Here is a 24,491-nt window from a genome sequence, read left to right as displayed (position 1 = left end):
AAAATTTCAATAAATTGTAATAAGGGGTTTCGTAGGAGTTTTGTATATGTATCAAAATGGGTACCCCAAATGTGTACTACTGGGTTGCAGATATGACCGAGTCCATGTAATCCATAAGTTAACCTCAAAAATCAGTCCGATGAATAGATGAAATATCATGTGCAAAAATGCATAATATGAGATTAAGAATCTGTAAAAGTTTCAAATTATTCTGTGAAGCAGTTCAGGAGCAGTAGCGCATACCAAAGATGGACAGAAGAATGAACAGACGGACAGACCGCACTCTAGAAAGCAGGGGTTTAAAGAATCTTATCTCATCCTAGTATCATATCTAAAATTTATATAACACATGTACAATGTATTACATTCATGATACTTATATAAGGTTATAAATTTTTATAAAAAAAATATCCCTTTCTAGTCTACGCAAATTGTTTCTCATACTTAATAACTTCACAGAAGTTTTAAATTAAACATTCAAAAATCTTCATTCTTTCTTCAGATATTTCTCTTTTACTTATTATGTAAGTCAGTCCATTCAAACTAAATTGGTACAAAAAAGAGGAATGTCTACAATATGCAAGATCACAAAAATGCTGGATAAAAAAAAAAAGGAAATCATTTCATTAAGTTTAGTAGATTGCAAATACATCAAAAAGGCAAAAATATCATATGATAATTACAAAAGCTTTTTTTGGTCAGATATTAAATATAGCTAAAAAAAACACTTATAATTTACTATTTTTTTTTTATTATTATACAAAATGTCAACTAGAACAGCAGTAATTTCATAAGACCTATGGTAACAAGGTTAACAATACATTTCCTCCTTTCCAGAAAACTTTTATTTGTTAACAGGATCTAACATTTTAATTTCTATAATTTAAAGAAAAAAATTTCATATAAATCTTGAAATAAATCTAAAATGATGTAATGAAGGAACCTGTTGATGGCAATAACTTAAACTTGCCACTTAGCCGGAAAAATAACGATCCCATATTTTTCTATTTTATAAATAACTATCCTAAATAAGATTATGCCTTTCTTATGAGGCACTAAATGTCAAAACGTTGCTCAAATCCCATTCCAATTATAAGCAATTCAAAAGAATCCTGACTGTAAACAAAATCTAAGTTTGTTTTTTTTTTCTCTTTCGATTTTTCGTTTTTCACTGTAAATCCTCTCCAGAAACCTTTTAAAAATTCAGTACAAATTCAACAAAATCATTCTACAAAATATAATTAATATCACATTATGATTTATCTTCTTGGTCCTGTAAAAACTTGTAAGCTGATGAGAAATCCTTTCCAGCATAGCCGCTACTCGTCATTATTCTATATATCTGGTGGGCGAGACTTCCCATAGGTATGGGGGACTTAGTCACTGTAGCTGCATTATTAGCAAGACCCAAGTCCTATTAAAAATATACATATATAAGTCGAAACATAAAATATCAACTGTAGCACATAATACCATTTTCTGATAGAGAATTATTAATTCAAATCCTAATTAACTATAAATTATAGAGTAAAATAAAATTATGGATGCAAAGAAGAATATTTCAATTCTATAATATTCTGTGTCTATTTATATTGTAATGTTCCACTACTGTCTCAGGTTAGGGTGAAGGTTGGAGCCTTTTAAAACGTTAAAACCCGCTGCATTTTTATGCACCTAAGTCAGGAGCCTGTTGTTCAGTGGTTGTCGTTTGTTGGTGTGGTCCATAGGTGTTTCTTGTTTTTTATATAGATTAGACCGTTGGTTTTCCAGTTTGAATTGTTTTACAGTAGTCATTTTGGGGCCCTTTATAGCTGGCTGTTCAGTGTGAGCTAAGGCTCCATGTTGAAGGCCGTACTTTGACCTATAATTGTTAACTTTTTATACATTGTGATTTGGATGGAGAGTTGTCTCATTGACACTCATACCACATCTTCTTATTTATATCATATACATATTTAAAATACTGTGGATTCATTATTATTCGTGGAGTATCAATTTCCATGGATTTGGTGGGTATATATAGGTAAACCATAAGTTAATTGTTCAAAGTAGCACATTTTTTCCATACACTTGTATGCAAAATCAAATCTCCTGGAAAATACATTTTTTTTTCTATCTAAGAAAAATAAAATGCTCCGCTGGGGCGCAGCTTGATACGAACCCTGAACAGTTGGGGAAAGTATGGACACAACATTCAAGCTTGATACAGCACTGAATTTGGATTGTAATTAAATATTTGACACAGCATAGGTTTCTGACACCTAATGAATGTGGTCTAAGAACTTAAAAAATTTTAATTTATCTATTCAAACCATATCATTATTATTTGCTTTTATATATAAATCAGAATTAACCAATTTAAAATAGAAAATTTTAAAGAAAAAAAAAGGAAAAAAAAATCCCCCCCCCAATTTTTTGAACCCCCCTATGATTCATCACCCCCAAACTTAATCCCAGCCTTCCTTTTGTGGTATGGTACCTTTCAGTACTGTACAATTTCAGAGAGATCCATACACTTGAACACAAGTTATTGTCTGGAAACTAGAAAAATGCTTGTTTTTTGGCCCAAAATTCCTAAACATTTAGGGCAATTACCCCCAAACTCAAACCCAGCTTTCCCTTTGTGATATGGAACCTTGCAGTATAATTTCATAAAGATCCATACACTTACACACCAGTTATTGTCCTGAAACTAGAAAAATGCTTGTTTTTTTTGCCCCTTTATGGCCCCTAATTCCTCAAATTTCTAGGGAATTACCCCCAAAATCAATCCCAGCCTTCCCTTTGTGGTATGGTACCTTGCAGTACAATTTCAGAGAGATCCATACACTTGAACACAAGTTATTGTCTGGAAACTAGAAAAATGCTTATTTTTGGCCCCTTATTCCTAAACATTGTGGGCAATTACCCCCAAAATCAATTCCAGCTTTCCCTTTGTGATATGGAACCTTGTAGTACAATTTCATAAAGATCCATACACTTACACACAAGTTATTGTCATGAAACTAGAAAAATGCTTGTTTTTTGCCCCTTTTTTGCCCTTAATTCCTAAAATTTGGAGGCAATTACCCCCAAAATCAATCCCAGCATTCCCTTTGTGATATGGAACCTTGTGGTACAATGTCAGAGAGATCCATACACTTACACACAAGTTATTGTCATGAAACTAGAAAAATGCTTCTTTTTTGCCCCTAATTCCTAAAATTTGGAGGCAATTACCCCCAAAATCAATCCCAGCATTCCCTTTGAGATATTGAACCTTGTGGTACAATGTCAGAGAGATCCATACACTAACACACAAGTTATGTCTGGAAGTTACCAAATTGCTTATTTTTGGCCCCTTTTTGGCCCCTAATTCCTTAACTGTTGGTACCATAACCCCCAAAATCTATCCCCACCTTCCTTTTGTGGTATTGAACCTTATGGTAAAATTTCAAAGAGATCCATTCACTTAAACATAAGTTAGAGTGCGAAAACCAATGTGTCTTCGGACGACGACGACGACGCCAACGTCATACCAATATACGACCACAAAATTTTTTTTGCGGTCGTATAAAAATTAATACACAGTACTTGTTTTGGGTTGTTGTTTTTAAAGATGATAAACCTATATTTTCAAAGAATTGAAATTGTTATTGAGGAGCAAACTTTCTCTTTTCAACAAGTGTATAAAATGTAAGTATGTTATACTGACCTTGGTCATGAGAGCAGTTCCGAATCCTCCCTGATAATTATTACTTGATGGTACACCATCCAATACTCCTGGACAAGGATTGTATACTTCACTGGACCAACATCTACCAGAGCTTGTGTTTAAAATCTTTGCTAATAATTTTGGCTCCAGGCCTAATCTGAAATATTGTTAAAATACTAGAACTGTAAATGAACTCAAAAAAGATAATACCCACACTGCATTACTTTTGGTAAGCTGAAGTTAGTAAATTGGATTATCTCCTCTCTAACATGTTGGATTTGGATTATAATCCTTTATGCACATCCTCGGGTAGTGTTCTGTGAAAAGTTTCATTAATATCTGTCTAACCGTTTAGTAGGATTTGCACTGACAATGCACATGAACAGATTCCTATATTCCCCCATAAAATTTTGTTCACAGGAGGACAAATAAATATATGTGTTGATAGGACACCATGCCCCACTCACCTTATCACATTTCCATGTTCAGTCAACTACCAAATCTGAGACAAAACCATTATTTGGCATATATTCTAAAAGGTTACCATTATAATGAACATGTGTACTAAATTCCAAGTTAAAGTGACCATAACTTTTAAGTTAGGGTGAACTATTTCAAACCAAATCTTTATCCTGATATTGGTGTCACGAATGAATAGAGAGACCAGAAAACATAATTCCCCTTCTATCAAAGGAGCATCATAAAAATTGTCAAATTATAAATATATATATGTATATCAATAAATTAACCCATGTATTTATATTACAAATTAAGGCTTTGAGATTCAATGCAACTATAATTTACAATAGTCCAAGTATGGATTAAACAAGAAAGATTTTAGCTTTAAAATTAATATGACTTTATTGACTTACTTTTTACCGAGGTTCATTGCTTCAGAAGTTCCTATCATTGATATGCCTAATAACATATTGTTACAGATTTTTGCTGCCTGAAACAAAACAAAAATATATCTTCAAATTTTTTTATTAATAATGAGTAATTTAAAAATAGAAATGAAGTGTAAAATGTATTAAAATTTTCCAATATATATGTGTACTTAAAATAATTCAAATATCTTGCATTTAAAAAATAATGATCTCGAGTCTTTTAGGCCAGGGTATTTTAATTTGTTGGTTTACAGATTTTTGATATGAAAGATTCAAGTTGGTCAGTCAGAAAAAATACATAATAAAATATTTAACAAGACATAAATATGTATAGAATTACTGTGTACTTCAGCTTTATTACAATATTTGTGAAACAAGAAAATTCTCTGAGTTATTTGTGGTCTTCTTTTACTTAATGCCTTTCCCGTTTGGATTGGTCCAAACAGAATGAAACATCTTATCAAAATTGAATCGCACGGAATAAGGACAACAAACTTATTGTAAAGGGCTATTAACAAAGTTTTTCGTCCAGTAAAAATTTTGTGTCAACAACATTACCAGATCTGTTTGATTGTCTCGTTAGAATTTTATTTTAAGAAGCTAGTTGTTACAAAGAATTTGGCAGAGAAGGCAGAAACTTAAAAAGCCTGAAATTTCACTTTTTATTTCTTTTCTGAAAATCGGAAAATTTGGGTAGGCAGACACGTAAACCAATAAATTAAAAATGGTTGCCTTATTGGAAAAATTCAAGGCTATGTAAATAGATTCTACTTCTATTGTGGGTATTCTTCACTCAAATATTTCCTTTATTAAAGATAAGTAAATTAAGATTTTCATCATTCAAGCTTTAGAGAGAGTATGTTAAAATCTAAAATTGAACTTTTGACAGGAGGAAAATATTGAAACTCATGAGCAAACAGAAGTAGAGTTTGTTTCTCCCAATTTTTTAGTTTTTCAAGTGTAGGTGAACCGATAAAACAATGGCACTGTTGCAAATAATGATACATGTACCAATAAAGTGACTACATTATACATAGTTATCTATATAATGAATAGGGTACCATTTGCAGCACCTAAAACTAAAAGTTTATTGACCTGGCAGAGCCATATTTTAATTTCTCCACAGTGGGCAAAGGGAGATAAATCAAATTCCCTCAAACTTAAATCACAATCAGTTCTGCAAGGATTTCATGACATTTTCTACATCCAAAGGCCTTAAAGCTACCTAAAGTTGGTCAACCAGAACAAACACAAACCTAATCTGCAAGTCATTATCATACACCAATGTACCATAAATTAGATAGATATTTGCAATCATAATGAGAAAAAAGGTTTGAAAACTATTTGATTCCAGAAGGACAGAATGACATCCATAGGTCAAATTATATGCCCCAACCAATTAAAAACGGGTACATAAAATCATACATTGTGCACATGAATACAGATGTTATAAGAAAATATAACAGAAGATGATTTTAATGCACAAATAGTTTTGTACCTGTCCTGTTCCCACTGGTCCACAGTGCACTACATTCCTCCCCATCACAGACAAGTATTTTTGTGCCATTTCAAAACTTCTTGGAGCTCCACCCACCATGAAGGTCAATGCTGCATCCCTCGCTGCATTTACACCTGTCAAATGTAACACAGGTATTAAAAGAACATTTAAATTTAAATACAACTTTGCTTTGACAGAAATATACAAAATTATAGCTGAACATACTGTGGATTCAACATTATTCATGGAATACCAAGTTTTACGGATTTCGTGGGCTTACATGTAGATGAACCAAGAATTTAAATGTTCAACGAAGTACAAACTTTCTATAGACTTGTATACAAACTTTAGCAAAACCATGAAATCAAATATCCATGTTATTTGGTATCCATGAAAATAAATGAATCCACTGTATACTGTATAATTCAAATTTAGAGTTTTAAATAAATTAATGTTCTTATTTGAATGTTTTTCATTATGATGTATCCCATGACCTCAAAAACAATTGTTAAATAAAATTGAGAATGGAAATGGGGAATGTGTCAAAGAGACAACAATCTGACCATAGAGCAGACAACAGCCGAAGGCCACCAATGGGTCTTCAATGCAGCGAGAAACTCCCGCACCCGGAGGCGTCCTCTAACTGGCCCCTAAACAAATATGTATACTAGCTCAGTGATAATGGACGTCATACTAAACTCCAAATTATACACAAGAAACTAAAATTAAATATGATACAAGACTAACAAAGGCCAGAGGCTCCTGACTTGGGACAGGCGCAAAAATGAGGCGGGGTTAAACATGTTTTTTGAGATCTCAACCCTCCCCCTATACCTCTAGCCAATGTAGAAAAAACAAACGTACAACAGTACGCACAGTAAAACTCAGTTTCAGAGAAGTCCGAGTTCGATGTCAGAATAGGAAACAAAAGAAAATAAACAAAATTACAATAATACATAAATAACAACAGACTACTAGCAGTTACTGACATGCCAGCTCCAGACCTCAATTAAACTGATTTATTGTTATCTTTTTAAAACTTCCTTACTGGAATTAATTTCTAGTAAAAAAGTATACCACACCTATTATTTTTGTTTTGCTTTAAATAATTCCTTAATTTGTTAGTATTGACCGATTTATAGTTCTTTCTTAGCATAATGAAAGTGTTGAACTTAATCAGTTGTTTATGGTAACAGTTTTTTTTTATTTGTTTTCTTTTGTTTGTTTCAAATGCTTTATCTAAGGGTATAAGTGAAAAAGACAGTAAGTAACACAATGATGCAAATAACAGTAACAAAAAAAATCTATGTAAAAATAATGAGAAGTATACTTACCAATGAGACAAATATTAACCAGAGACCAAGGAATAGGATGTAAACAACAATAGGTCACAGTACGGCCTTCAACTATGAGCAAAACCTATACCACATAGGTCAAGATATTATAATATATCTACCCAACCATGCAAACAATTTTGATTATATTTCTTTTTCTTTAAGGGAAATTTTTTAAGCCAGATTGTAGGTATCTTTCACAGTTTGAAGTGTAATCTGCCCTCAATAAGCAATATGTATCATGGTTACAAACCTCCAGAAACAGGTGCATCAACATATGAAGAATCTTTTTCTGTTGCTATAGCTGCCATTTCTTGAGATGCTGCCGGATCTATGGTACTACTGTCTACTAATAAACTGTTTTCTTGAATAGCGCTGTAAAATACAAAAAATATCAATTGATAATGTTTCGAAAAAAATACAGCAAATTGTTTCAGGGTGATGGCTTATAAATCACTTAACAATGTAAATAATATCCCTCTACTCTCCCATGTAACCCAGAACAGTGAAATCATATCTAAATTTATATTTTGTGCCATTTGGATAGATCAATTAAATATAAATCGGATTCATCAAATATACATGGATTTGTGGTTAAAAGCAATTTTGATTTTTTTTTTGTTTGTTTGCTTTTATAGAAATATAATGTATTATATAACAAATTATACGGAAATTCATGTCGAATGGCAGTTTACGGACCATCCCTTATTCATTATGAACTAATAATCTGCAGCATGGCCTCCAGTACCATCATAAATAATTGTTGGAAGGAAAGAAAAACATGTACCTAAAGCTAAAATAACCAAAAAAACAGAAACATAATCAATTGTGTAATGAATGAGGGAGGTTATTCTTGAATTTAAAAGGACCAAGAATGCACATGTTGGTGTGATTAGCATATAGTCCATTTTTTATTCAAAGTAGCGTAAAACAAGAAGTACAACGCAACTGTCTGACATATCCAAAAAGCACACACAAGTTACAACTCATCACTGTTGAGCTACTACTCAATTACAAAATCATTTTGTTTAGAAGTACTGGAGAAAAGTGTGACAAAAATTTTTAAGTTTAGTCAACACACAGAAAAATTGTAAGTATCTGCAAACAGGAAGTAAGTATCTGACAGATCTAAAGTGCTTCCATGTTACAACTCATCACTGTTAAGCTGATAACCAAATATAAAGTCAGCCTGTTTAGTTTCTCAGAAAAATTTGACGAAATAGTAAAGCAGTCACTCTTGGGAAGTATCTAAAGTGATAGCTCAAGAGAGAACTTTTGAAAGAGGTTCCCAAAAAATGCCGACATCCCCTGTGGTCTGGATCGGGGCAAATTGTTAAAGTGTTTTCAATTGGTAGAGTTATGGTTCTTGCAGCAGTGAAATAAAAAAATGCCAGATTAAAATGACCGTTGTTAAAAGTTGAAATGACAATTTCGTGCGAAAATAAGCTGTCTGCTGACTGCTTTAGACAGGTGGTTACTGAAAGGAGTTAAATTATATAGAGAAAACATTTGAGAGGGTCTAAAAGTGGCAGTTATAGCCACTGGCTTAGTGACTGTTAAGGCAGAACAGACTGTACTACCAATGTGCAGCTCTTGGAAGTAAAGCATACCTAAATATACCAGTACCACGATTAGTGTAGACCTCTTGTACATGTTGTGTGGCTGGTAACATGGTAATAATATGTTTGCACTGTGCTGCCACATCAGCTGGTGAGTTAACTGTCTGTACACCTACAATAAATCATCAGTCCTTTAGAAAACTGAAAACAGTAAAGGTTTAAGGTAATTGCTTGTATACCTACAATAAACCAAAAGTCCATTTGTCCTTTATAAAACTGTAAACAGACTTACAGTAAGAGTTTTTGAAACAGAGGGCTTCATAATGATGAACAAAAAAACTTTATATAAGCATAAGTATTTTGTAATTTGTATCTTTAGAGTTTTTGTAATTTTATTTTGTGCATTGTTTCGATCTGATAAGTCGAGCCCATTTCAACGGATTTTTATAGTTTCTTCCTATGTTGTGAGGTTACACCAATATCCCAGGTCAGGGGATGGTTGGGTGCCTGCAAATATGTTTAACCTTCTATATGTGCCTGTCCCAAGTCAAGAACCTGTAATTCAGTGGTTGTAGTTTGTTGCTGTATATCATATTTGTTTTTGACTATTGTTTTGTACATAAATCAGGCCGTTAGTTTTCTAGTTTTAATTATTTTACATTTGTCTAGTCAGTGAGTACCTTCTATAGTTTAACATGAAACAGACTTTCCTACACTATAGCTGTCTAACTGTTAACAACTTATATGAAGTCATGGATGTATTCAACTGTTTCAAAATCATCTTATTTGCTTCGTAAGTCTACACTTTCTCCATGGAAAGGTGTAATAGGAACAATTTTGACAATTATTTCGTGTCGATATAATTTGCAAAACTGTGATATGAAGGGAATGTAAGATTTACTCTGAAATTAAACATATATGTCAAAGATCAGTTCTTGTATTGCTGTTCTTCATAAAGACAATATAGTGTGAAATCTCAATTGATTGGTAAACATTTTTTAAGAATGCAGGATCTACACTTTGATTTATTAAGCATTGTATTGTATATACCCACTTACAATTTTCACAGCCCTCCATGTTTTGAATTGTTTTCATAGCATCTTTAGACACATCAAAAACAACTAGTTTGTGTCCTTTCTTCACCAAGTTCCTGGCCATGTGGTTTCCCATGTTACCTAGGCCAATAAATCCTAATGTCTCTAGGCTAGACTGAAAAGAAATGGAAATATTATTTATTTACATCAAGCTTCTACTAATCAATACAATTCTTTCAACATTCTGACTCACCTGCATGTATCGGTTTAATGTTAAATGTATCTAGAAAAAATGTTGTTGCTTTTAGTAGTGTTGGGTTGCTGTCTCATTGATGTATACTCCACCTATCTATTCTGTTATATATTATCATAGAAATCAATCTAGGTATCTACATATTATACATAGCCAACTTACCATTTCAGAATCTAATGCATTCTTGGTAATATTTTCAGAAGTGTACACCAAAATGTAGTGATTGGTTGAAAATGTCCTCAACAATAGAATTTGACCAATGATGTGACATTTTTTTCATTATGGGGTACAAACATTAAAATTACCAACAATCCTTTAGATTCTTAAACAGTGAATTATTACAATGACAGTGGACTACATTCTCATACAAAATCTTTATCAATAAAATTATGTAACAAGGTGCACTCTATCTTACAATGAGTTTATTTTACATTCTTTAAAGTCCAGTAACGTTCAACTGTAAACATGACATCTACATATGTACATGCAAAACTGTCTTCTTTCTTAAATAAATGTACATTTTAATGTTATTCTAACTTTGCCTGCTTGTTTACGGTCAGTTTCAGGTTTTTTTTCTGTTGGGTTGATGTATTGACATGAACCTTACATCATGTTTCATTATCCTTTTACTGCTTCAAAATCACTATTCTCTGATGATTACAATCTAATTGAAGTCAATTTTTCCATCTGGTTTATTTTTTTTTCATTTAGATTTTTTATGTAATGTGCCAAGCCATTAAGTTTCATAGATTTTTAAGTTTACCATCTTGATGCTATAGCCTACTGTTCAAAGACATGCACAGATGACAACTAGATGTTTACTTTCTTATTACATGTACTTAAATGTCTATGTACATGTACTTATCAATTTTAATTTGTTCCTTCTTGATATTTTTTTTCACTACATCTGTGATGTATTAATGTACATATATCTTTGTGTAGTTCCACTGTCCAATAATCATAACATTATAACTTACCATGTGTTTTACTCCATTTACTGAAAATAAAGAAAATAAAAGTTCATTCTAGCAGCAATTGTTAAAAAAAATATTTTGCATAGTTACATATAATTACATATATCATATCTATATATACTTCCTACTTGGAAGGGCTGCCACAAACTTAGACAGTTAAAGTATAAATGTATACGTGTAATACACCACTACATTACATAGATTAACGGCATAATAAGTTAAACTCAGTTTAAGTTAGATTCATTCTAAATTTATTATCCACTTGTCACTTCCTGTTTTCATTTCGTTTAAAAATCGAAAGTAAACGTGATCTTCTCTTGTTTAATTTAAAAAGACTGTCATTTTAATTGTTCAAAGTTTATAAAAATGAATTCCAAATATCGATTTCAACGTTTTTACAGGGATAGTGATAATGCAGTGGTAATATTCGTAACAATTTCATTTATGCTGTGATTTCTGGTTTTAAAAAAGAGGAACACAACTTTTGGTGATCAGGATGTCCTCTAAAAATAACTGAAATTGTGAACTAAATTTGCGGATTCTCGTTCTAATCTTTTATCTAAGCATCACACCAGTCAAATCATGCCATGAAGGCCTACATTTGTAGCATGCTTAAGGCCTTCAAAGATCCTGGGCATAATACATGTATGTATACATGTAGCTAGTAATGTATGTCCTTGGTCCCTTACTGTTACTCAAAATAAGGCTGATTTTCATCTCGCATAAAAGTGACTAAAGCCCTCAAAACTAGCTGAAACCCCTGCTGTTTACATAAGACAATGTTTGACATGCCCTTTTTGAATTATCAATCAGCGTGCTAAAGTGCCCTTTTCATGATTGGCTCCCTACCCTTTTGAAATCCTAGCTTGAACACTGAGTTTTATTGGGATAGATGACCGCCAAATAAAATAATTGTGAAAATTTGCAACCAAGTATCATTTCACTAAAATGGAAGTTGAGTACCTTGGGTTATATCAAGGTTTACAGATTTTAAAAAATCTTTGACAGGGACCCAAACCATGTGCAACTAAAAGGACGCAAAACAGAATATAAATATTACCAAGGAAAGAAAAGGCAGTATATTAACAAGAATTGCAATTACAGGTTCATTTGTTTATTCAATTATAATTCTTTTGTAAAGTGATCTCATTTTCAAGTGTTTGCCACTGGCACTGATGAATGTCCATGAACTATATGTGTAACCAGAGACATATATATACTAAAGTAGTATATATGTCTCTGGTGTAACTTGTTGGTATTGTAGTATTTCAAATAAGTATGACGTATTGAAAGGCTATTTATCGTCACAGCAAAAATATATAATAGCCTTTCAAGACGTCGTAATCAAATTTTTTTATCATGTACATTTACTAATGGTGTAGTAGAGCTCGGAGACTGAGTGCATGTTTCACTCGAATTCAGGCTGCCCTCTTAAATGCTCTACAAATGCTTGCATATATAAATACATAAATAATTTTCTCTATAGCTATATTACCTAACGATAAGTTGTTGCATTTCGATGATTTTTGCCACAATAGGTGGTTAAATCTAGTCGATGCCTTCCTCAATGACGCCATGACATTTGTTTATGTTAGAGAGTATTGTCTGGTTATCTCCCCTTAACTGTAAAAATTACGTTGTTGCAAATCTTTGGTCATGGTCACCAGAGACATATATACACATATGTGTATATATGTCTCTGTGGTCACACATAAAAAGCGCGTTAAGGATCACGTAGCTTTACTCTTACACGGCCTATGGGCTTCTAGGAACATCAAAATATCGATGTAGGATATAAAAACTTAATTCACATTGACTGTTAGGGGGTAAAAAAGTTCGTGTTAAAATAAATATGAAATTTTTAGTATCCTAAATGTAGATCTGGAACTTTCATGCAAATAAAAGGTAAGAAATGTTATACAGGATTGCACAGCGGGCACTTGTCTCTGAATCCCCCCTCCCCCCCCCCCCCCCCATATATATACTACCTTAATATCATGACTATACATGAATGATATATATAGGATTTTTTTTCAGAGACAAGCTAGTGCCTGTGCAGGATTCTCCCATATTATATTCTCTCAAATTCGTCCTTTTTAATTTTTTTAATTTTTACCCTCGTTCTCCTGGATACACCAAAACTGATGAACCCCGCCTGAAGTGGCAATTAATGATCCAGTCAATGGACCTACCATGCCATGCCACTGCTCTTGTTTTGACTTGAAAAATACAAAAGAAATACTACCAAAGTCACCTTAAGGGCTGTCTGTGGTATATAATATAGCTAACCCTTGGACTTCTCCCATTCCGTTAGTAAAACCCTTGCTAAAGTGGGGTGTTCCGGGGGTTGGAACCCCCCTTTTTTTCACGATCAATGCTTTTGAATGGGAAAATTTGGTTGGACCCCCCTTTTATCCTGGGTTGGAACCCCCCTTTAAAAAATGGCTAGATCCGCCCCTGACATGAATATTAAATATTTGAAGCTAGACATAAAGCAAACAATTATTATAATAAATTACGAATCAATAAGTGTCAAAGCCAGCAGGTAAAAGCAAAAAGAAATACAACTTTTGACCATTCAGAAATCATTGTCATTTTTGAAATAATTTGCACAATGAGTATATCAACCCAGTTGCGAATGTGAGCGTTTAAATACCGACTCTATGGATAAGCACTGATGCACGTGCATTATGTTTTAAGCTTAGATCTTGTTGACAATTTCCATCGAAGACGTCTAAGAACAAATTAATTTGGCATTTTGAAGATTTTGTGTAACCATTTTCTATGCAGCTGCATTGAGCTTAATAATAAAAACATGTATAAACGTTTTGAAAGTCTATATATATATATTGGTGAAACCAACTGGAAAATTTCTGGATCCACCCCTGGTTAACCAAGAGATATGTTTTGTTCTATTTGTTTCTCTTTTTAACCATATACATTATTGAGTTAAACAGCTAAATCGTTGATTTGCATTTTTCTGTTCATTCCATATAAGTTGGAATTTTTTTGAAATTAGCAAACTTACAAAATACAAACGAAAATTCCAAAAAGTTTTAGTAATTTTTATTTAGAATGTTAAAATTTTGTACTTACATGTGCATCTATATCCATAATTCATTCTGTTTTAGAATTTAATTGAAACTGTTGGTGTAATTCACAAATCAATTCAAATACTTTTTTAAAGTAATCGTTCAATGAAGTATATACGAGACCATGAAACTATTATTTGAATAACTGTGGACCGTGCTCTTTAAATATAACATGTAAAATTCCAATAAAGCAAAAGTAGTCTATCCCTTTGTAAACAGATCAACAATATATATTTACCAATCCTTTTTTGTTTATGAATGATGTCACAAGTTACGGTTGTTGTCGGAATCTGGGATAAAGTATACAAGTATTATTTACTATGATCTACTATTTATTCACACCATGCATGGTCAGTTTAATGCTCATACGACATGCGTTATATTTATTATTTTTCATGTTCCACTCCATTGATATTTTGGAATGGAAGATATACTGTTAAAATTAAATATCATGTACTGTTAAGCCTAAAGCAAAAAAAAAATGACACACTGACACAGATAAAAAAAACACCATCAGAGATGCTTTCTTAACGATCGATCTTATCCAATAACTGATGTCCGAAACGATTGTTTGCAATAATGTTTACTTAATCACTTTATTTTATGGGCTTATATATAATAATTATTGTTATGTTCTTGATTAGTCTTGCAGATTTGTAAAGGAATTCATTTTAATATAATTATATTCATAGATGTCACGCTATATTCATTTCTATTTTTATTTAGGTCGCCTTACTCTAATGGTGCAAATAGGTGTAAAAGATCAATACTTGCATGACATGATCTTGGACCTTGACATCAATAAAAGAAACGATATAAAATTTGAACATAAAATTAAAAGATTATATGCATGTATTGTGATCTATTGTATATGATTGGCAATGAGACAACTATTCACCAAAGATACAACTACGGGTCGTACGGCTTACAGCAACGAAAAAAAACATACCGTATAGCAAGTCTTAACAAGCAATAAAGAATTAACCAAATTGAAACGTAAAAAAAAGATAAAATTTTAATACGTCAGTGCTGTGAATAGCGTGAGACTCACGCATTTTCATGCTTATTTGGCGGCATTTTCCTTTGATCTATTGTTTTTTCTCTTTGATCTTTACACAATTTTTGACAAATCGCACGCATTTGCTACATGAAATCTTGACAGCCCTGTAACGCTCTGATTCAAGGTTATAATATTGAACAACAACATTTATCATATAACAGACGAACAGAGACAAAATCCACTGGACTACAGAAGCCTTATGTGGCAGGCTAGTTTGGAAGTTCTCAGCCCTCTCCAAGTTAACTTGAGACTATGGGGTAACAGCTACATAGGCACACATTGACTCATCAGATCGGCACTACGTACACACAAATCATAAGAGAACGACAAGGGACACAAATTACAGATCTAAAAGAGTAGCCTTTTTCAACTGATTTTTATTGTTTGTTCTTATGCTGTGCTGTTACACCACTGTCCCAGGTTCGGTGAGGATTGAGCGCTCACAAACATGTTTAACCCCGCCACATTCTTTATGTGCCTGTCCCAAGTCAGGAGCCTGTAGTTCAGTGGTTGTCGTTGGTTCATGTCTGCCATATTTGTGTTTCGTTAATTGTTTTGTTATAAATTTGGCCGTTAGTTTTCTCAATTGAATTGCTTCATATTTTCTTGTCGGGGCCTTTTCAAGTATAGCCGACTATACGGTATAGGGTTTTCTCATCGTTGAAGGCCGTACGGTTGCCTATAATTGCTTAAATCCGCTTTATTTGAACTTTTGTGGATAGTCATCTCATTGGCAATCATACCTCATCTCCTTATTTTTATATACAAAAATGTAGTACTCGCAGAAACTGAAGCAAGTTCAAAGCAATTTCAACTAAAAAAATGAATCCTGTTTTACCAGACTAAAAGTGCACATTCGGCATGTTTGTTGAATTATATTTCTTCCCAGGAGACAGGTATGGCATATAAAGGATTAACCAGAGATGTAAATGTTTGCATGTTTATCCAAATTATCCTACATCCACATCAATTTCAATATCCTTTGTAAAACTGTGATATTTCTAACAGAAACATTTAATGAGCATTTCAGGAAATTTTAGAACAAAATGTAGTGTGAACTTTTAAAACTTTTGTAAAGCAAGAAGCGATCTAGATCTACAAGGGTCAATTCGAGATGCTTATTTATCTGACCTTTCCTCTATGACTTAACCTAAGTATTGCAGCCCTTATATTCCGATAACCCAAAAGTTCTTCACTCTGTTAGTCCGTATTATCCTTTCACTCTACTTGTCCGACCTTATTAGCCCGATACCCGCTGGTCTCAAATCCTATATGTCTGGCGCCAAACCATTTTTTTTATAGTATTCAGACAAAAGGTGTTTCTATACATATACCATTAGGAATAGAAAAGAAAGTTAGAGATATCCATCCATGACAAATAATCAGTACATGTACAGTAAAAAACACAGAAAGCAATGGAATAGCGCTTAAAAATATTGCTGTTCTCAAAGTCACAGTGAGTCCCTTAACACGGAGCTAAACTCTCACTTCACTGCAAGTTAGAGATAGCCCTAGCGCCGGTTGGAGCCGAATTCTTTGGAAACTGACGACCACTCAGAAAGCATAATTAAGTTGAAAATCTGATATCACGAAGTTGTGTTCAAGTAGTGAGTAATAGTACAAAATCACAGCCATTCTTCTGTAGATGTATTTGTCAATTTAACGTTTTTTATTTATCAAGAGGACGCTCTGACTGTAGATGCATTGACGAGATACAAGTGCCTACCCTTCCGGAGCACCTGGGATCACACAATTTGTCACACAAGAAACATTTCCGGAGAGTTTGTAAATATGGACTAAAATTGACAATAGTTTAGAACTTTGCATAGCTATACTTTGAGGATCTTGTAATATTATTTCATTAGTACAATTAGTAATTGAATTATGAATGTTTGTAGATAGCTTGCGATTAAAACTGAAATTTTGATAGATTTTTAGCAATTTTTTACTAACGAAAACATTCCTAATCAATACCCTATCTGTCGCAGATATATCTATGCACTGTATTTCAGATTTACATTAATTCCTCTTGAGTCCTTCATCTAGGAACACTCATACCCATGAATTAAAAAGCCAAGGATGCATAGATTCTTGAATACGCGAAGTGCTATTTTAAAAATCGTACAACGTAATTCAATTTATTAATGAAATACTTATCACTACTTAGTTACAGACCAAAATGTAAGTTCAATATATGCAAGCTTACCGAAAAATGCCTTATTCAGATTTTTTTTTGTGTTTTTAACGCCACTTTTAAGCACCGCTTTTGGGCTATTTCGTGGCGGCCAGTTTTTATTGGTGGAGGAAGCTGGAGTGCCCGGAGAAAACCACCGACCTTTGATTGGAAAACTGACAATCCTAGTCAATTAAGATTGGAGTCGAGTGCACCCGCACGAGCGGGGTTCGAACTCACAACCTCAGTGTTGACTGGCTAGTGATTACAGTAGTAACTACTTAGACCACACGGCCACCGAGGCCCCCCTTATTCAGAAAGAAGCCCTGGTTATTTAAGAGAGGAACACACATTACAGAATTATGCAACAAATACACTCCTCTTCGTGAGAAAAAACTCAAACAACAGTCCTGAATTGTCGTAGGATTAATTTCATGTACAGTACCCCACTAATACCAATAAAACACAACACGTGATAACGTCTCAGCGATGAATAAAACAAAACAAACGAGAAGCTAGATTTTGATTTCCGCGTTTCATACAAAATGTGCTCATTCATAATTTTGCTCTCAAATAACACTACAAAAAAGAAGCGTTTATTTCTTAAATTACGATTTGAAACGTCACTAGTCATCTATGAGTTGGTAATTACGGAGTACTTTCCCTTGAATAGAAATTTTCTAGTCTTCAATTCATGTCCGATCAGATTAGTTTTTATTGGGAAACAGTATTCTGGAATACTAATTGTAATAACCGAACATTAATCTCTGTGTTAAAAGTATCCGATGAAATTTCATTACAAATTTTAAAAAAAATAGTACTTACACATACAATAATATCCTTGAAACATGTTTGCGTGTAAACGAAAGTCACAAATTAATGATGAAGTCAAATAATTTCAAAGCAGTCATTCAATCACTGTTAATAAAATGCACACGAACAAAGTACTTAAATGACCACCAGTCGTCATCTGAATCGGAATGAGAAAATGGCCAAGCAAGTATATATTTAAGTCATCTTAAAACGTTTTTTGTTAACGAAACAACGTGTAGAGTTATCGAATACTAGTAGATACTATATTTGCTCTACCCTCCTTTAAATACTTTGTGATATGGACAAGCAACAATTTTGTAAAATCTCTATCTTACAAAACGACATGGTATCTTAAGTAAAGTATGATAAGAAGTTTAATCAACTCTAAAACTACTTCGTTCAACTGTACTATAATGAATAATTTTCATAACGATATAGAAATAACAAATAATAATATAAAACAATAGTGTAGGTTGATAATACAATTCCTTATAAAACTTTTTCTTTTGCGTTTTTAAAGTCAAAAGCTCTGGCTTACTTCTCCGTGGCGCATTGTTCTATTGTCTAACATACGTACGAACATTTTTTTTAGACGATTTGTTTAATAATAAATTATAAATTATAAAAACGCCTTCGTTTTTGCTGGATATATGGTATATTGTGGTAGTAAAAAGATTTTTCAAAAGTACAAATGATAATTTTGCATGGAAAAGTATTTAAATTCTTTCAAAAAATATATGGAAGGACCGTAAGAGCAGAGAGATTCGCTGAAAGGGAAAACACTAACCTTGTCCTTTATTTTGGGCTAGCTAGGGCGCTGCTTTTTAACGCTTTAAAAGAGAGGCAGGTGATACCAATGGGATACTCAAACTCATAAGTCGAAAACCAACTGACAACTCCATGGCAAAAAATGAAAAAAGGACCAAACGACAAACAAAAATCCATTAAACACAACGTAGCAAACTAAAGACTAAGCAACACGAACCACACCAAACACCGCGGGTGATCCCAGGTGTTCATGAAGCGTTAGCAGACCCTTCCCTACATGTGGCACCCGTCATGTTGCTCATGTAAGTACACATTCGGTAATAAGGCTTATTCAGTAAGTCACATGCTAGAAAAAGAGGACGGAATAATGTGGTTTCAACAATTGGGACATATTACTCGTCATCTGTTAAACAGATATTCCACAATGGTCAAACAACTCGTGATGGCGTCCGTAAATTGTTTTCGAGAGGATGACTTCAATTTCATCACCTGAAACCCTTGGTTTTATAGCTTCATTGTACGCAGCAACCCTATATCAAGTAAATGGAATGTCGAATCAACTGGAATATACATACTGCATATGTAGGCTCTGCTGGAATGTTGTTACATAGAAATGGAATGTTCACTCTTGTGAAGCTGAAATGATCATCTGTTTTGTCGTAGTTTTGTTCTCAAAAATTAGATGTAAGTCAAAATATGAGACCAACTTAACTCTATCTGTTGTATCCTTTATTTCTAGTTCGATGGGATAGATGAGAATGATATAGTCATCAAAATTTGAATTATTTAGTGAGAGGACATCATTTATATAACGAAACGTGAAGTTTAAAGATAATCCTAGCTTCTTTTCATTCTTCATAAGAAGCAGCTACATAAAGCCTGCCTCATTTGAATAAAGGAACAAGTCGACAAGAATTAAATGGAACACAGTTGGTTTCTGTGGGAATGCCGATTGTTTGTTCAGAAACCCGTCCTCCAAATTAAAAAAAGATACCAGTATGTTGTCAATCAATGAATCAAGCAGTTTGATAATGTCAGTTTCAGAGAATATTTTGTTTGAATCAGCGTGTTTATTTTTACAAAGTACAATTTATCCTTTCCAGACTGTTCAGACAATTTTGCAGTCAATTAAGATATGTTCAGACTATGTTTAAACTGACTTGTCTGAAAGCTACTGAACAGTACTGAATTGCCCGCAAGCCAATTGTATGAACAGTACTGATTTTACCGCAATGTACAAGTCTGAAAATTTACTGAAAACTGAACATGAACGATCACTATATTGGTCAGACTTTTTTTTTATTGTATTAAGATCAAAATGACCTTTTAAGACCAAAATCATTTACTAGTGATTTTTAGACCCATTCAGTTTTGTTTAATTAAAATTTGTTATAACGACTTCACAGTCTTCACCCATTCGGAAAGAGTATCTACGTCTTCTTTTTCGTGCTTAACCCATTGCCTGGCACAATTCGCGATTGAGTACATCAGTATTTTAAAGTTGTGTTTCAAATTGATAGATTTAGGATCACGATACGTATTTCAAATAGTCGTCCTCTTACACTCATTTTCTGTGGCTCTAAATCACAGACCTTCTGTTGTTTCTATTGTAATGTCAATAACAATCAATTCGTTGAAAGTGTTATTTGTGTCAACCATTGTCATTTAGCAAATTTGAAAGATCCTTTCCTCAATCACCTTCTATCTGTAACACACCTCTAAGTAATAGTTATCCCATGAGGACGCGGTGTGTCAGTGTAAGATCACCCCGATGGCCGGCCTGAGGCCAGAGGGTGATCTTAGACTGACACACCAAGTCCGAATGGGATAACTATTTTACATCCTAGCTGTTCTAGATTAGATAAAAACAAATTTACGCTTCATAAAATATAGTTTAGAACGCCACACAATCATTAAAATATACTTTATATATTACTATATAGTATATACCATTTATGAGCCCCGAACACAATGTTTAAATATGTTAAATTAACAGGGAAGACCCATCGAAACAACATCTGATTCAAAAATTTAATAACACTTTTAGATATTTAGATGATATATTGGCTCTCAATAATGACGACTTCAGTATGTACACTAAAGAGATTTATCCTGCCGAATTGACTTTAAATAAAGCTAATACTAACAATGAACACTGCCCTTTTCTGGATCCTGATATCTATATTTTTAACGGGAAGCTTAATACCAAAATTTATGATAAAAGAGATGATTTTTCATTTCCTATTGTTTATTATCCATTTTTAGATGGTGACGTTCCTTTGTCACCATCTTATGTTGCTTATATATCCCAACTTGTTCGATTCGCTCATGTATGTAACAACGTTTTGATTTCAACGAAAGAAACCCTGTATTACTGAAAAATTATTACACCAGGGTTTTCGATATCACAAACTAGTCAAAACACTTACTAAATTTTATCATCGGTACAAGGACATCATTCGTAAATATAATTCAACATGCAGACATCTTATACGTTCAGGTATTTCACATCCAATATTTTATGGTAATATTCTTTACAAAGCACAAAAATGTCAGCATTCACATCAAAAGCTAACCAAACCTTTAAACAGACTTATTCGGAAAGGATATAGTTACGATACCGTTGTCAAGTCATTAAGGATTGCATATTTTGGTATTAATATTGATTCACTCATAGGGTCTTTGCATCGGAAATAAACACATTTATTCTAAAACCAGTTATTGGCATGATACGGGTTATGTTCTTCTCATATATTTTATGATGGTATGATACTAAACCTCTTACGGGAGGGATTGTACTTGATTTTCCAATGACGAAGACACAATCTTTCAATCAGCTTAATTGAGGTCTGGAGCTGGCATGTCAGTAACTGCTAGTAGTCCTTTGTTCATTTATGTATCATTGTCATTTTGCTTAGTTTCTTTTGTTACCTATTCTGACATCGGACTCGGACTTCTTTTGAACTGAGTTTTACTGAGCGTATTGCTATGTGTTTCTTTATTCTACATTGGCTAGAGGTATAGGAGGAGGGTTGAGATCTCACAAAACATGTTTAACCCCGCCGCATTTTTGCGCTTGTCCCAAGTCAGTAGCCTCTGGCCTTTGTTAGTCTTGTATGTTTTTTTTTAATTTTAGTTCATATATATGTTTTGGAGTTTAGTGTGACGTCCATTTTCACTGAACCTAGTACACAATTTTATTTAGGGGCCAGCTGAGGACCACCTCCGGGTGCGGGATTTTCTCGCTGCGTTGAAGACCCTGTTTTGTGCTCTTTGGTCGGGTTGTTGTCTCTTTGACATATTCCCCATTTCCATTCTCAATTTTATTATAGTTTGTATCCAGGCGTCCTGGTGTAGGGGTATGACTCGTGCTAAAAGTCTTGAGTTCGATTCCCAGCATAGATGATTTATTTCTACACAAATTTTGATAGTAAGTCTTTTCTGTATAAATATTTCTAAGTTTTATTGTGGATTTGACATTCCCGCCAAAATGTTACAGAACAAAGGAAAGCATGCAGAACAAAGAAACTCAAGCTAGGGTGATCTGACAGGGGTGATCCGGCTCACATTACACCTGGTAGAACAAAGGAGCTGGGATGTACATATAACCGGTTTTCACTACGACAGACATAAAAGGATCTGTGTTCCCAATTGCCATTAAATTATTTGTTTTTGCTATCACCTGCAGCACCTGTTCATCTGTGTTTCCGATTGTCATTGCAATAAAAAGGATTTTGCAATCGTGTACAGAAGATTTTGACCTGTGTTACCTATTACATAAGAGAAGAGCGAAAGATACCAGAGGGACATTCAAACTCATAAATCGAAAATAAACTGACAACGCCATGGCTAAAAAAGAAACAGACACACAGACAAACAATAGTACACAAAACTCAACATAAAAAACTAACGACTAAGTAACACGAACCCCACCAAAACTGGGGGTGATCTCAGGTGCTATTACATATTACATCTATTGTATCGACAGTAGATAATAGGATGTGTGTAAGGTTTCTATGGGTTACTTTGTTTAATTTCATGTTCGTTTTATATAGAAAAATAATAAAGTAATATCGCTTACAGAGAAAAGAACATATGTTTAAAAGTATCTCCCATTTTACACATAAAAATAAATTTCAAAATTGCAAAATTATTTAACTATAAATGTGATACGATTAATGAACAGCTCCCCCACACTGAGTTTCGACGTGTGTATGTGTATGAGTGTGAAATAGAATCATCTTATCCTTCCCTCTGCATGCTTATTTTGTATAATTAGTGGGTTCCACCGTACGTCGTAATATTTTGAAGTTGTTGTTGGCTATTATTATAAACCCGTTTCTAAGGAAAGTGGATAGACAGTGTTTAGGAGGCGTATCTTTCTATCGCTAGCTAGATATACATGTACAAAAAAAGAGAGGCGAAAGATACCACAGGGACATTCATATAGTAACTTTCCGATTTTTAATCCTTGATAATATAAAGTATTGGAATATATCGTTGATGTTAACGGTAAATTTTGTAGTACATGTATAATATTACCAGTTTTTTACAGTTGCGCTTCTACTGTATATATGAACGAATTGCTAAAACAAGCGCCCTTATTCTGAATTTGGCATTTAGTCAATCAATACCAAAGAGAATAACAAAAATATAACAATAAACTTGTACTTACTTGAACATCTATATCCATACATATGATGAATATTGATATAACCATATCTTGCATAAGAATAAAGATACATGTTTTCATTCTAATTTCTTTCACAAAAAAATATAAACTGTACTATGAAACACATATTTATAACCCATTATTTTGTCTTCATATGATATATCTGAACAGTTTTCAATTTAGAACTAATATTAAGACATGTTAATTACATAATAACAATAGAATCTTACATTGCACAAAGAAGTCTCGGAATCTACAAAGAGCGATATCAATATACATTGTATACCGTTGAGATCATTGTTTTATCAGATTGCACTTTGTAAGTACTTAATCAATAGATAAATAATCGATACTGCTGAATATGCAGTAGTAGAATTTAAACCATTATATACTAGTTCACAACACTGACGTAATAATCATTACTTCATTATACATTTATTATTGAACACATCTGTAAACACGTGTAAAAAACACCAATTACTAGTATTTGATAATACTCTTTCAATAACTATGGTATATATGCATATAATTTATGAATTAACAACTATTGAACAAATTCATTTCATTACTATTACATATACAAAGATCTCTCATAGTGAAAATGAATCTATTGAATTTCCTTTTATTGGATTTTTCGAGATTTGAGTCAAGAATTAATCTCCTTTTCACTGCACTTTCGG

At 33.2% G+C, this 24,491-nt stretch overlaps 1 protein-coding gene across 3 annotated transcripts; it reads right to left on the bottom strand.

Annotated features, from left to right (window-relative positions):
* Nucleotides 1-1,157: 1,157 nt before the first annotated feature.
* LOC127729550 (3-hydroxyisobutyrate dehydrogenase, mitochondrial-like) lies at nt 1,158-23,983 on the bottom strand. Of its 3 annotated transcripts, none has more exons than XM_052237371.1 (9): nt 23,815-23,983; nt 11,237-11,256; nt 10,031-10,181; nt 9,024-9,144; nt 7,667-7,788; nt 6,080-6,213; nt 4,567-4,643; nt 3,695-3,851; nt 1,158-1,414 (listed from the first exon to the last, which is right to left on the bottom strand). In XM_052237371.1, the coding sequence occupies exons 1-9, from the start codon at nt 23,882-23,884 to the stop codon at nt 1,253-1,255; spliced, it is 1,014 nt and encodes a 337-aa protein (XP_052093331.1). In that variant the 5' UTR covers nt 23,885-23,983; the 3' UTR covers nt 1,158-1,252. The 3 variants fall into 3 exon arrangements, with proteins under 3 accessions (XP_052093331.1, XP_052093332.1, XP_052093330.1); XM_052237372.1 differs by lacking the exon at nt 23,815-23,983 and adding an exon at nt 14,330-14,503; XM_052237370.1 differs by lacking the exon at nt 23,815-23,983 and adding an exon at nt 12,729-12,849.
* Nucleotides 23,984-24,491: the final 508 nt, after the last annotated feature.

The sequence above is a fragment of the Mytilus californianus genome, unplaced genomic scaffold (assembly GCF_021869535.1).
Source record: "Mytilus californianus isolate M0D057914Y unplaced genomic scaffold, xbMytCali1.0.p SCAF_2, whole genome shotgun sequence".
NCBI lineage: Eukaryota > Metazoa > Mollusca > Bivalvia > Mytilida > Mytilidae > Mytilus > Mytilus californianus.
This window is presented reverse-complemented; position numbering and strand designations above follow the sequence as displayed.